This window comes from Lissotriton vulgaris, unplaced genomic scaffold, assembly GCF_964263255.1.
Source record: "Lissotriton vulgaris unplaced genomic scaffold, aLisVul1.2 SCAFFOLD_661, whole genome shotgun sequence".
In the NCBI taxonomy this organism is placed as follows: Eukaryota; Metazoa; Chordata; class Amphibia; order Caudata; family Salamandridae; genus Lissotriton; species Lissotriton vulgaris.
The window spans coordinates 410,052-425,428 of NW_028249328.1; the positions used below are offsets into that span (position 1 = coordinate 410,052).

General features: G+C 47.2%; 1 protein-coding gene across 1 annotated transcript in view; it reads left to right on the forward strand.

Annotated features, from left to right (window-relative positions):
* The window catches only part of HSD17B12 (hydroxysteroid 17-beta dehydrogenase 12), a 361,745-nt gene that overhangs the window by 256,399 nt on the left and 89,969 nt on the right, over window positions 1–15,377 (forward strand). Inside the window, exon 8 of the mRNA XM_086950325.1 lies at window positions 987–1,068. Coding sequence (XP_086806451.1) covers window positions 987–1,068 — 82 coding nt within the window. The remainder of the gene's footprint in view (window positions 1–986; window positions 1,069–15,377) is intronic.

Genomic DNA, 15,377 nt, shown 5'->3' on the forward strand with positions numbered 1-15,377 from the left:
AGAACTGCCAGTGTTCTTCCAGAATCCTGATTCAGTGGCAGAAAGAATGCTCCACCCACTAGATGTCAAAAGAGCTCTAATGTACTACATAGATAGGACAAAAGATTTTAGGAAAACAAAACTGTTTGTTGCCTTTTCCCCACAACACAAAGGCAACCCCATTTCCAAAGCAGGTATAGCCAAGTGTATACAAATTTGCTATCAAAGGCTAAGCACACATTAACAGTCCCCCCAAGAGCCCACTCCACACGAAAGTTAGGTGCCTCCATGGCTTTCCTTGGAAACATTCCTTTAGAGGAAATCTGTAGAACAGCCACATGGTCTACCATACACACATTTACAAAACACTACTGCGTAGATGTGCACTCCAAACAGCAGGCAGCTGTAGGGCAGGCTGTTCTAAAAACACTTTTTCAGACTGCTGCAGCTGGCACGGGCGGCCGCCGCTAATAGAGGGACTGCTATATATTCTATGCACAGATATGAATTCAGCAGCCCACATGCCTCGAACCGAATATGCTACTTACCAGTATGCATCTGTTCTTGGCATGTAGGGCTGCTGACATTCATATCGCCCGCCCTCCTCCCCAGCGCCTGTAGCGGCTGCAGCACTCAGAATTACTCCTAGCATGGTCATCACTTACTGCATTACACTCCATCTCTGCCACAATGGCTAAAAACAATCTAAGGATGGAGTCAATGCCCATGCGCACTGTAGTCCAGGGGAGGAGCCACCTATCTCGTGATACTACGTAGACTCTTCCAGGACAACAATGTGCAATCATCCGGACCCAACACTAGGCGGCGATCTATGCACAGATATGAATGTCAGCAGCCCTACATGCCAAGAACAGATTCATACTGGTAAGTAGCATATTCGATTTGTGGGAGAGGCGGGTGAGCTAAAACACGCCACCCCTGACTCATGTGGGATTGTCGAGCCTTAAAAGTCCCAGCGCTGATGCGTCTTTCTCGTTTGCCCGCAGGTCTAAAGGTGTGATCTTAAACATTTCATCAGGCAGCGCCCTGTACCCAGTGCCACTCTTGACCGTGTACTCTGCTACCAAGGTAAGGCTGCTCTGGCTCGGCAGAAACCCTCATTTGTTGACAGAAATGTGGTACTTGTGTTCTGTTTATGTAATAAATAGCAGAGAAATTCTCACACCAAAGGTGCATCTCGGCCTCTTCATAAGCCAGGTTTTTATCAAATGTTTTGAATTGAGCAAAGTCCGAGTAGCATCGAGGGTGGCTTGAAACTGATTCCCGCCATCCTGACATCAAAGGAACGCGCTCTACCCCATATCTTGAGGCAAGATGTGGGGGGAAGGGAGCGGAGCAGTCGTTGCGTAACGTGTCTTTAAGATACAGAGGGGATGGGAAAATACATATTTTATTTCATTTATTTATAAAAGATGACTAAACAAGGAAATCTTGCAAATATAGCATAATACTTAGCGCCCCGTTTGGTCACCCTACTCATATCCTAAGGGTGAAGCCCTTGGACTCTAGTACCGGAAGCGTTTGTTTGACAGGGTGCTCCTTTGCAGGCAGTCGAAGTGCCTGATAAATAAGCGCAACTTGCTAAAGAGAGAATACTCATTTCAAAACAATGGAACTGTAAATGAACATTTTTGAATTAAGTTTGCCACCTCCCTTTGGCATCTGGGGCAAAGGGCTTACCCATAAGCATTATATTAATTTGATAGCATCTCTTGGTTCCTAGATTTCCTGTTGAACTATTACTGCTTTTGAGAGATTTTAAATATCATTACTTATTTCTTCACTAATTTGCCTTTTAAAAGTGATTGGTTTACAAAGTCATAGAACAGATTCATTTAGTTCCCAGGACTGCTTGGGGCGTTATCTGTACGTGCATGACTGGACTGTGAGCTATTTTTTGAGCTCCTACTTGTTTGGGGTTTTACAAGCATAGGTTGATACTTCTTAAGGTTCCCGGATAGTAGGGAAATTTTCATTTGATTTCATATCCGCTTAATTTTCTAGTATGGGTTGAAGGAAAACCCATTGTAATAAATGGTTAATACTATGAGTCGCACTTGTCTACTTGTATCCGCTGTTTGGTTGAGAGCAAACGATCTTACTTTGTGTCGGGCGTGGGGTTAGAGGTACTAAGGCCTAATTACTTTAGTGAAAACTGCTTCTATTGATACGTCCTGCCAAGCACGGAGGTTGCAGTGTGGGGCTATAGTTGTCTCTTTTTAATAGAACTCCCATATTGTCTCATATATGGAGTTTCTGATAGAGACTTGTATCTGCAGATTCCTCACCTTTTGAATATTCCCCAGGCGTTGTACTATATCCAGAAATGTTTTCAGCTGTACCTTAGCGCACCTGAAGGTGATGATGCCTTGCGGCTCTACGCTGCCACTGTTCCACTCTGAAACTGACTCTGGGGCCTGTAAAGGTGCCACTCTTGGGTGCCGACGTCAGTTTTTTCTGCGCCTCCAGATGCAGGTTTGAAGTTCCCTCACGTGTCCCCGAGATACTTGGACTTCGATATTTCAGCAGCTTTCTACAGTTTGCAAGGGATGTCACCTCCTAAAACAACATGTTTTATACCCTGTAGGACCGGTCGCAAACAGATGTATGTGATAGATCCAGGTCAGGTGACCCCAGGCACATCAAGGCCTACAGCAACCGCACACCAATGAACCTGAAGGCCATCGGGGAACGTATGGCGAAACTTTGTTGCCAAGCATAAGAAGACCCTGTGTCAGGACCACGCTGCCTCTCATTCCCATAGTAAATGGAGCCGCTGGTCCTTGTTCTTCAAATCCTCAGTTAAGCCTAAGAAACAAAAGTAAGAGCGGCGTTCCGCTACCTCCCGTCACTACCATTTACCTCAGCAAGCGTGTGGGCAGCGCTTTCATGTTGATTTTCACCTAAAGTCTGCCGACTTTGGAGTCAATCCTGCAGCTGGTTCTCTTGGAGGTAGAGTTTCCGAGGCCTACAGTCAAACTGAATTGGATCCAAGAGTTTCAAGCAGCCATGCCATGGCTCTCTGGATACCTGCCTGTCTCCCTCTGATACGCCTTCAGACCCTGAAGAGCCTTGAGGCTTTCTACCTGGGATACCGCCGGCGGGTCTTCCCTCTGTGCCAGCTGGACCTTCTGCACTTGTCTTGCCTTGGACTCCTGCTGATGCAATGACCCTCGGTGGTCCCAAGCATGTTGCCTTTGCCACTTGAAGTAGCAGGGCTCACTGTCCAAGGTCAGCGCACTGCCTACCATGGGCCCTACCTGCAAAACCTCTTTAGCATGCCCTTGCAGGGCCACAGTCACCAGGTTGGATATGAAATCTGCTGATTGCTGTCACCTGGCTGACAAGCAATCACTTTAGACAGATGGGTCCTACGGATTGTTGGCAAGGGACACACCTTACCCTCTCACTCTTCTGCTGCACCTTCCATTGTCCCCTTGGCGAGTGACTAAGGACCATCTCTCCCTTTTGCAGCCGGAAGTGCAAGTCCTTTTGGCCATAGCGGCTGTGGAGAGGGTGCTAGAAGTAGGTGGTTGTTCTTAGTGCTTTTGGTGCCCAAGAAGGATGGAGGACTTCGACCTGTTCTAGATATGCGCTCTCTCAATGCTGTTCTCTGGAAGGCAAAATTCAAAATCCTCTGCCTGGCCCAGGTTTGTTCAATACTTGGCAATGGAGACTGGATGGTAGCATTGGATCTAGAATGCACCTATTTCCACATTCCCGTTCTGCCAGCCCATCGGCGCTACCAGCAGTTCGTCGTGGGAGAGTAGCATTTTCAGTACAGGATGATCCCCTATGGTCTCACCTGTGCCCCTCGTATGCATATGAAGGTGATGGTAGTACATCTTCAGAGGTCAGGGATGCCTGTCTTCACCTACATTGACAACTGGCTTTTGAACATATGCTCTCCCCAGGCAGTTGTCACCTACCTCCAGATTACAATGTACCTCCTGTCATTCTTATGTTTCACTATCAATGTGCTGAAGTCACACCTAACTCCTTCTCAGATACTTCTCTTCATCGGAGCCCTGGATGACTAACTTTAGTTAGGATATCCGGTCGACTGAACAGATACATCAGCCCTGAATCCAAGTAATAGTCTGAATTTCCGATATTGTCTCCTTGTCCTTCTTTTGGTTTGCTACATTTTTTTAGGGTAGAGGGTGAATGGGTGCTAGTTATTCTTATTTATGCTGGGAGTTTATCTTGCTGCGCATTTTGACTCCTTGATTGTTTTAAGGCATTATCTCCCCAGAAATTCACTTTTCCCTTCTGAGGTCTTGCCCCGGTTCCTGTTTGGCTGAGTACCCTGCCTGCGGTTGCTGCTGTCAGGTGTCTGCCCAACTACTGATCCCTGCTGTATGGATGTGGCGGCCGGCGAACGTCCCTAGGGCTGAGTGCAGTAGTAGAACTCCCTGTAGTCTGATTGCTGCCAACGTCTCTGGCCTCTACCGCCATAGATGGGCTGGAACCCTCTGGGGTTCTGTGGTGGAGCTTCTTTTAAGACTGGTGCCATCTGCACATTCGCAGTCAACGCGGCCCCCTCAAGGGTGGTCGTTTTGGACCAATGTAGCAGGGTCTCCCTGGACTTACTGTAATGTAATATGTGGTCTTTTATCTCCTGCCAGGGCTTGGTGTCTAACCCAACCACACTGTTCAGTCCGCTCTGTATCTTGGTGGCAGCCCTTTTTGAGTTTATTGTAAAATAATACAACTTGTGGGCCTCTATCGGTCCACAACTGTCCTGTCTCTTGTCCCCATCGCACTCTCAGTCTATTCAGGAAATCTGTTGTGCTCTCCCCTGGTTCCATAGCCGTTGCGATTAACCATCCTAAGTCCGGGCAGTTAGGCAACATCTCTCTCGTGGCCATCCATATTTGGTGTCTGTTTGAATTAAATGAAGCCCCAGCATGCTCGGTGTCTGTCAATATAATTGCTGTAATGCAAGCTTGGGCGAACACTGCCTTAGTCTGCTCTCCGATAAGACTACCTTGCAGACTTTTAATATCGCCTTTCACTAGGTTTATTCCTGCAACGTTCTTAAAGCAAGAAATCCATTTCCCTACTCCATTCAGCAATGGCGGTAACTTAGTTCTTAACCCCTCTGTTCGAGGCATATGAGCTGCAGATCACACACTGTGCATAGATAACCATCTGGTGTTGGGCCCGGTTGTTTTGCACTTTGTTGTTGTCTTGGAAGTAGTCTCTGGAAGGCACGAGATAGGTGACTCCTCCTGTGGACAATAGTACGCATGGGCATCAACTTCATCTTCAGATTGTTTTTTTCCACCATCGGGCTTGGGTGTGTTTGTCGCTCGCCGGTTCTGTGTCGTTACCGACCTACCTTTCGACGCGCAATCCTTCACCCATTATTCGGTATCGTTTTCGATCGCGTTTCCCATTCGACACCAACTCTACAAACTTGAATTTCTTTGATTCCGGTCATCGACGTAGGCCTTCGGGCCCATCTGTGCCATCAGGCCTTTTGGCACGTGGAAAGGACTCCTTTCAAAAAGTGTCCTCAATGTGGATCCAAGTTTCCACACGCTGTTCTTTACGCGGTGTGTAACCTCTGCCTTTCGCCCGAGCACGAGACCAAAGACTGTCCAGCTTGTGCCTCTTTCCACTCCAAGAAAACAACATGGGATCGTCAAGTTCGTAGAACTATGGCTCGATCATCGACATTGATGCCTTCTTGCAAGATGTCGTCTGGTATATATGTACTGGACCAGGAGCAGATCAAAGAGGGCAAATTTAGCGCCTCAGAAGCAGACGACCCTGACTACGAAGACATCACTTCAGGGCAGCGGGTCGTAAGTACTGGCGTTGACCCCTCCCCCCTACCCATTCCTAAAAAGGCTTTGGTAACATCTTCACTCTCGGGCCTAGGTGCACACTGGGACAAAACTTCCCATGCGCTGCCTTCGTGCCCGGCAAAGAAGTCAAGACATAAGCCTTCATGCAACTCGGGGTCGAGACAGCCTACCATCAGTGCCGTAACCCCATCCCCGGCACCGAAAAAAGACAAACAGAAAGAGAAACCACTGACAAGCCAGCTTACCGTCGTTACCGAGACCCCATCCCCGGCACCAGAAAAAGACCCCCCCCCCCCCTCTCACCCCCTCCCCCCAAAAAACACAGTTTTCGTCCGCACCGAAGCATGGTTCCAAATCGACACATTCTGCACCGAAATACACTGGCACTGAACCTTCGGATCCGAGAAAATCATCAGAACCAAACAAATCACCTGTTCCAAAGACCCCAACTAAACCTTTGGAACCCAAGAAAACTCCTGATTCCAAACCTAAGGAGCATAAAACAACTCAAGAACTTGTGCCACACAAACAGTCGGACCCGAAAAAAACGGCGCCAAAGCAACACACTCCACAGGAGGAGCTTTTTAGACCTGATCCAACCCAAAAAACTCTTGAAATAGATCCAAAGACAGGTCACCTTTTAGTTAATCCTTCCGACAAAAGGAAAAAGGAAAAACCTGCACCATCTCCACTCCCTTAAAGAAAAGAGACATTGCTTCTTCTCCTTTAAGAATTCCTTCTTCACCTCTACCTCCTCCTCCACACCACATCTCTGCTATCCCATCTCCAGTACCCTCACAATCTCCTCCACCTCAGGATGACGAGGACCACTTTGGGGACAGAGGAGATCATGAACCTTTAGGGGAACATATTCATCCTAATATCCCAAATGACCTATGGGACAATTATGGCACACCAGATGTTCCTGATACCCCACAAGATGATATCTACCCATCTAGACCATCCCCTCCAGAGGACACTATAGGATTCACTCACCTAATGCACAGAACTGCAGAATACCATGGTGTGAATTTGCACACAGACCTTATAGAAGATTTCCTCATGGACACTTTTGCACCATCTCAAAGGTCCACTTCCATTCTCCAAATGTTATAAGGGGTAATCAAATACGCTAATACATTTTTTAAAGATCCTGTAAGGGCTAGAGTCACTAACCGAAGAGTGGAAAAGAAATACAAGTCTGCCCCAGCTCACCCTGTCTATATTAAAGGGCAGCTTCCCTTAGATTCCTTGGTAGTCTCCAATGCCAGGAAAGGGGCTCTCAGACCTCCGGCGATGCTCCACCTCCTAATAAGGAATCAAAACTGTTCGACGCATCTGGTAAAGGAACAGCTTCCCGGGCAGCCAACATATGGAGATTTGTCAACATACAGGCTTTGCTGACTAGGTATGATAGGGCACACTATGAAGAACTAGAGATCCTACTACAACACCTTCCATATCAATATGAAACAACGCCAATGATCTCATCCAGGAAGGGAAACCTATAACTAATACAGCTATTCGATGTGCTCTGGATGATGCAGACACCGCCTCCCGAGCGTAGTCTTTTACGCAGACATGCATGTCTACGTATTTCGGGATTCAAACCCGAAGCTCAAACTATCAAACTACTATATTGAACCAACCCTTTGACCAGGAACATTTATTTGGGCCTAGTTTAGATTCATCTTTAGAAAAGATAAAAAAAGATACTGATACTAACAAATCAATGGGAGCTTTGCAATCGCAAACTCCAAGAAGTTCTTTTTGTTGCTCCGGTTATAGGGGCGTCTCTAGAGGTTTTACCACTGACAATCCCTCCACCTCCTATAAAAGTCCCACCCAGCCCTCCTCTACCAGAGGTTATTACAGAGGAGGCTACAGGGGCAATAAAAACAAAGGTAGAGGCAAAACTATCAATACTTGCACTGCCTCCACCTCCAAACAATGATTTCACTCCACTCCCCCGGACCATTATACTCCGGTCGGAGGAAGACTGTTACAGTTCCTACCTGTCTGGAACGCCATTACCATGGACAGGTGAGACAAATCATACACTCAGGTTATTGTCTGGAACTCACTTCAACTCCCCCAAACATACCACCCAAACAGCGTCCAATGTCAACATAGTATTTAACAAATCTAAAACAAGAGGTGCTATCCCTTCTTCAAAAGCATGAAATAGAACCATGCCCCCTGCATCCTCAAAACACAGGGGTTTGCTCCATATATGTTCTCATTCCAAACAACGACGGAACCCTGAGGCACATTTTAGACCTCAGACCATTAAACCTCTACATACAGTCAGACCATTTTCATATGGTCACTCTTCAACAAGTCCTTCCTCTACTCAAACAAGGCGATTTTCTTGCCACCTGAGATCTCAAGGACACCTACTTCCACATTCCCATTCATCCTGCTCACAGGAAATATCGACGGTTTGTATTGGACGGTCAGCATTATCAGTTCAGTGTTCTTCCATTCGGAGTCACCACAGCACCCAGAGTCTTCACAAAATGTCTGGCAGTGGTAGCAGCCCAGTGAAGAAGACTACAAATTCATGTCTTCCCATACTTCTACGACTGGCTCATAAAAGCCAAGTCACATATCTTGTGTGTAAATCACACACGCACCACAATTCAACTACTGCACGACTTAGGGTTTATAATAAACCTCACAGAGTCTCACCTCCAATTGTCCCACATCCCACAATATCTAGGAGCCACAATAAACACCTCAAAAGGCCTTGCATATCTCATTCCAGCCAGGTTAGCAAGTATGCAAGCCCTTATAACAAATTCCAGCCCCTACACTCTTTTTCAGCACGGGTGTTTATGCAACTAATAGGGATGATGGCCTCTTGCATAATGAATATGCAAAACTCCAGATGCGCCCCTTACAGGAGTGCTTAGCACGTCAGTGGAACCAAGCTCAAGTTCAGCTAGCAGATCTTGTGTTGGTGGACGGCCGCACACATCACTCTCTGCAGTGGTGGAACACCCAAAACCTTTTCAAAGGCCGACCGTTCCTAGAGCCGGTTCCACAGATCGTGCTAACTGCAGACGCATCGCTCACTGGCTGGGGAGCTCATCTACTACATCACACCACACAAGGCACATGGACTCCTAGACAAAACCTACTCCACATCAATCATTTGGACTTACTGGCAATCTTTCTGGCATTAAAATCCTTCCGGAAGCACCTATCAGGCAAAGCTGTCTTAGTCCGGACGGACAATATAACAGAAATGTATTACTTACAAAAACAAGGGCAGATGCACTCTATGCAGCTCTCTTCACTAGCATAGAGCATATGGAGGTGGGCTATTCCTCAAAACATATTCCTATTAGCCCAACATCTTCCAGGAATACAGAATCAGATGGCAGATCTGTTAAGTCGTCAAAGCCAACAGATTCACGAGTGGGAACTTCATCCACAAGTTCTTCAACCGTTTTTCCAAATCTGGGGGTATCCAGAGATAGATCTCTTCGCCACACATTCAAACACAAAATGCCCAAGCTTCGCTGGCAGATATCCACACCCATTGTCCAAAGGCAATGCCATATGGATGAACTGGTCAGGCAGATTTGTGTGCGCTTTTGCGGCTCGCCCACTCATTCCATTAATGGTGCGCAAGCTGCAACAACAGTCACTCACACGGATCCTAGTTGCTCCAACATGGACCAAGCAACCATGGTACACAACATTACTGAAACTATCTTTAGTCCAGCACCAAAAACTACATCTCTCCCACAACTCTTAACGCAGAACCATGGAGAGAACAGACCTCCAGATCCAGCACAGCTCAACCTAGCAATCTGGCTCCTGAAGTCCTAGACTTTGGTTACCTCAATATTCCACCTGATTGTATAACCGTTGTCAGAGAGGCTAGGCGCTGCACCACTAGAACCTGCTTTGCAGCCAAGGGGAAAAGATTTGCTATATACTGTACCAGTAACACAATCAATCCTCTAGATGCGTGCATTCAAAACATCATATGTTACCTACTGCATCTTCAAAGATGTAATCTTGCATACACATCAATTAGATTACATCTTGCTGCCATAGCAGCTTACCTGCAAAATAGACAATATTTGCCATTGTTCAAGGTACCAGCCATTAAAGCATTTATGGAAGGCCTTAAAAGAATAATTCCTCCCAGGGTGCCACCCTCTCCAGTGTGGAATCTAAACATCGTCCTCACCAGAGTAATGGGTCCTCCATTCAAACCTCTACATAAATGTGAGCTACATATGGAAAGTCGCTTTCCTTGTGGCCATCACATCTCTCAGAAGAGTCAGTGAGTTATAGGCACTAACTATTCAAGAACTATTTTTACAACTCCATCATAAAAAAGTGGTTCTTAGGACAAATCCCAAATTACTTCCTAAAGTTATTTCTCCCTTCCATCTCAACAAATCTGTTGAGTTGCCAGTGTTCTTCTCACAACCACAGACAGTAGCAGAAAGAGCTGTTCATACACTGGACGTAAAAAGAGCACTTCTTTACTATATTGACAGAACAAAACCTTTTCGCTAAACAAAACCACTTTTTGTATCCTTCTCACCACCACATAAAGGTAATCCCATATCAAAGTCTGGAATTGCAAGGTGAATTGTCAAATGTATACAAATTTGCTATCTCAAAGCAAATTGTACACTATCTATTCCCCCTAAAACCCACTCTACCCGCAAAATACGGGTTTCCATGGCATTTGTAGGGAACATTCCCTTAGATGATATCTGCAAAGCTGCTACATAGTCTACACTGCACATATTCACAAAACACTATTGTGTAGATGTGCAGGCAAAACAACAAGCTAGTGTGGGCCAGGCTGTACTCAAAACACTATTTCGAACTACTGCAACAGATACTGGTGGTCGCCGCTAGAGAAGAGTACTGCTGTGCAATCAATGCACAGTGTGTGATCTGCAGCTCATATGCCTTGGACGTAAAATGCTACTTACCAGTATGCATCTGTTCTTGGCATGTAGAGCTGCAGATTCACACAAGCCCACCCGCCTCCCCGGCTACCTTTATCTGTACCAGTATTATCTTATTTAGATGCATCATATAGGCATCTTTTTCTGTTTCTTACAAAACTCCATAATTTCCCTTCTTGGTGAAAAAACTATCTGAAGATGGAGTCGATGCCTATGCCCCCTATTGTCCCCTATTGTCCCCTATCTCGTGACGTGACTTCCAAAGACTACTTCCAAGACAACAACGAAGTACAAACATCCGGGCCAAACACCAGATGGCAATCTATGCACAGTATGTGAATCTGTAGCTCCACATGCCTAGAACAGATGCATACTGGTAAGTAGCATTTTCCTTATCCATCTGAGCCCATGGCACATATATGGCCCCTGACTTTTCATTATGTAGTAATGGGTACATTCTTACTACAGGTAGCTTTTCGTGTTTCTGTTTGACATTCCCATCTTTTTTAGGCATTTCTGCATTTAGCGGAAGTACGGTACTAAGTGAACCTTATAGTCTGCCAGTACAAGCTCAGGGACAAAGGTAATAGCAATAGTTTGCGGAAAAGCCACAGGCCCCTCTTGGATGCACACAAGTTACTATATACAAAACATGGGGGGACTGAGAGCAAATAAAGTTACCCCAGTATTGGAACTTTCATAGATTCCCATGCTTTGTATCATTCCCCGTCGTCGGAATGGGAGTCTCTGTAACAAAAATACCATAGCTGTAGGTACAAAAGACAATGGAAAAAAGGCCTAGGCCTCATTCCCTTTTATAGCATATCACCCTCTTTGTGTAAAAGAGACCAAACTTTGGCCGCAGCCAATCAGAAGTGCCTCACCACTTAGAACCTTCTTGAAGGAACCTCAGAGCCTCAGATTTTCTATCGCACGTTGTGCTAGGGAGTCTCCTTTGAGCTCTGCTCAACTTCTACTCTTCAAAAGGATTTTCTTCAGAATCTTCCAGATTCTCTTCAGGATTGTTGCTGCCTTCCAGGATGTCGGAAATTGAGAAGAAAAAAGCCCTTTTCAAGCCTTGTTCCACCTGTGGCAAGAAAAGGTTTTTTGTGGAGGATAAGCATAAGGACTACATTTATTGCCTCTATCCTGACCACCAGGCGGCTGACTGTAAGATCTGTCGCACTTTTTCCACCAAAACTCTCCGGGACCGTGAGGGTAGGCTCCTCACATGGCTTCAAAAGCTTAAATCAAGGAAGGACACTGTCTCTAGTAACAGTGAGGATACAGGATCGATATCTTCTACAAGAAGGTCAGTGAAAAGTGGTAGGGGTTCCCCTTCTACTTCTTTGGGAAGATCTTCAAAGGCTTCAAAAAAGACCCCCAGTGAGTCTGAGAGCCCAGGTCCCAGCAAATCTCCTCACGGAAGTGTAAAGGAGAGGGATGGACCTTCTACGCCTTCTACAGGTGAGAAGACTGCTACAGCCTTCAAAACACCTTCATTCCAGTCTTCTGAGAGGAGCTCTAAGTCCTCGACGACGAAGACGTCGACCGCGGAAGGCCCGTCGACGAGGACAACTAAATCAGTTTCGACGTCGTCGAAAGCTCCGTCGACAGCAGGTTCGTCCACGACGCTACCGTCGGCGGCGGAGTCCTCGCCGTCGACGGAGAAACTGAAGACGCCGACGACAAAGGTACTAGCTACCGCGTCTCCATAAAAAGTAAAAAGCGACCGATGATGCTCCTGCGGCTTTGACAGGTCATCCAAGACCAGACTCTGTGATCTCGCAGGCGGCGCAGAGGAAATCACGCAACCCTTCTGCACCTCTAACAACTCCTCCGGACAAGGAAGGGCGGAGGTTAGATAACGTAGGAAAAAGATTCTTATCAATGGCAAGTTTGCTGGTGCGAGCGGCTAATGCCTTAGCGATCCTGGGTAGGTACGACCGCCAACTCTGGTGCAATGTCGCCCCGTACCTTGACCAGCTGCCTCCCGAATCTACGTCTGAGGCAAAGAAGATTTTGCAAGAGGGAGAGGCGACGTCGATGGAAATCATCGATTGTGCAATGGATATTGCAACTACTGCATTCCGTTCATTGGCTGGAGCGGCAGTACTCCGTCGCCAAGGATGGCTAAAAGCTACCTGGTTCCGGCCCGAGATCCAGAAGAAAGTATTAGATCTCCCCTTTGATGGAGAAGCATTGTTCGGCAAACTCATTGACGACACCCTGCAAGATATAAAAAAGGACACAGAGACTGCTAGGTCCTTGGGGACACTTCAATACAGGAAGTCGCCTTTCAAGGGATCCAGAGGCAGGGGTGCTAATTACAGAGGATCCTTCCAACAACAATGCTATTCCAACACAGGATCAGGTTCCCAGCAACACAGTCAGCATTACCAGCAGCGGCAGGGCCAGTCTTCCAATTACTCCAGGCCTTACAGTAAAGGAAAGCAGGGGGCACGAGGACGAGATTCGTCCAAGCTCCAATAGCGGCCACCTGGCTCTTCCTACTGGACCCTCCTTCAGGAAGTCATCAGTTGGAGGCAGGGTCAACAAATACCTTCACAACTGGTCCAAGATAATATCGGACCGTTGGGTGCTCAACATCATTCGGAAAGGGCATACCTTGGAATTCACACAAGTCCCTCCAGCCAAGCCCCCGGCAGCCACTCCTTCAAAACACCAGCGTCTCCTTCGGCTCGAAGTTCAACAAATGCTCCGGAAAGGGGCGATAGAGCCAGTTCCAACAAACCAAAGAGGTCAAGGATTTTATTCCAGGTTCTTCCTGGTGAAGAAGACGTTCGACAAGTGGCGCCCCATTTTAGACCTCAGGGGGCTAAACACCTATCTCATTTCTCTGTCCTTCCGGATGGTGTCCCTCCAGGACATCTTGAAGCTGATCAGCCCGTGGGATTTCATGGCCACACTCGATCTCGAGGATGCCTATTTCCACGTTCCGATTCACCCAGCGCACACAAGGTTTCTGCGATTCACAGTAGCCAAGAGCCTCTACCAGTTCAGGGTTTTACCCTTTGGACTCCACTCAGCCCCAAGAATTTTCACAAAGGTGCTGGCGCCAGTAGCAGCTTTCCTGCGAAAACACAGGTTTCAGGTCTTCCCCTATCTGGATGACTGGTTACTGAAAGCTCCGTCCAGAGAAACAGCCCTGCAGGCGGTTCAAGCATGTACCAATTTATTTCAGAACCTGGGACTCACTCTAAACAACGAGAAATCTTGCCAGATTCCGTCCAGAAGGGCTCGTTTTCTGGGAGCCATCTTGGATTCGAAGCTATCACGAGCTTTTCCTACTCCGGAAAGGAGGCAGAAATTACAAACCATGGCCCAAGACTTGCAAACAAGAAAATCTCTTTCAGTACACCGCTACAAGTCTCTGCTGGGAGTGATATCATCGTGTATCCCACTAATCCCCCATTGCAGACTGAAGATGCGTCCCTTGCAGGAGCAACTGGACAATCAGTAGAAGCAAGTCCACGGTTCTTTCGACGACAGGGTGACGATCACTCCAGAGATGAAGGAAGCGGCCTTATGGTGGACAGATCAAAACAACTTGTCCCAAGGCCTATCCTTCGCAAACGACCCGACTCCACAAGTGATAACAACGGACGCGTCATTGGAGGGTTGGGGAGCAGTGATGCAGGACCTACATGTCAGTGGTCATTGGTCACCCCAGGAAAAACGCCTCCACATCAACCTGTTAGAACTCAGGGCGATACGACTGGCTCTGCAAGCGTTTCTTCCTCGCCTGGAAGGTTCACAAGTGCTTATGAGGACGGACAACACCACGGCCATGCTCTATGTGAACAAGGAAGGAGGGGCCAGAGCGCGCCCATTGTCACTAGAGGCTCAGCAGGTCTGGGAATGGGCGATCCAGCACAAGATGTCACTGATGGCAGAACACTTGCCTGGCGTCCTAAACGAAAACGCAGACAGACTGAGCAGGTCATCCTCGGTCAGCCACGAATGGGAGTTGAATCAGGAGGTCTTGGAACAAGTCTTCAGCCTGTGGGGCAGGCCGGACATCGACCTTTTTGCCACTCCGACCAACAAGAAATGCCGGTCTTACGCAAGCAGGCTTCCCCATCAAGATTCACTGGGAAATGCCCTTTCGATAGCCTGGTCGAAGACATTTGTCTACGCTTTTCCTCCCATTCCTCTGATACCAGGACTAATCAAGAAACTCAAGGTGGAACCGTGCAGGATGATCCTGATAGCCCCGGCTTGGCTGAGGCAGTTCTGGTTCACGGAGCTCCATCTGTTGTCGATAGCTCCTCCCTTGCCTCTAAGGATTCTGCCGGATCTTCTCACGATGTCCGAAGGACAGATTTTGCATCCAGACTCTCCGTCGTTACACCTGACTGCATGGCTCCTGAACAGCGAGAATTTATGAACCTACCATTGTCAAGGGAGGTTAGGGAAGTTCTGTCCCAAGCAAGGGCTCCTTCAACTAACAAAACATACCGCCTTAAGTGGAAAAGATTCTGTTGTTGGTGTCGAAAACAAAGCATTGATCCATTCAATTACAGGCCTCATCAGATCCTACCTTACCTTCTGTCTTTGGCCAAATCTGGTCTAGCCCATTCATCAATTAAGG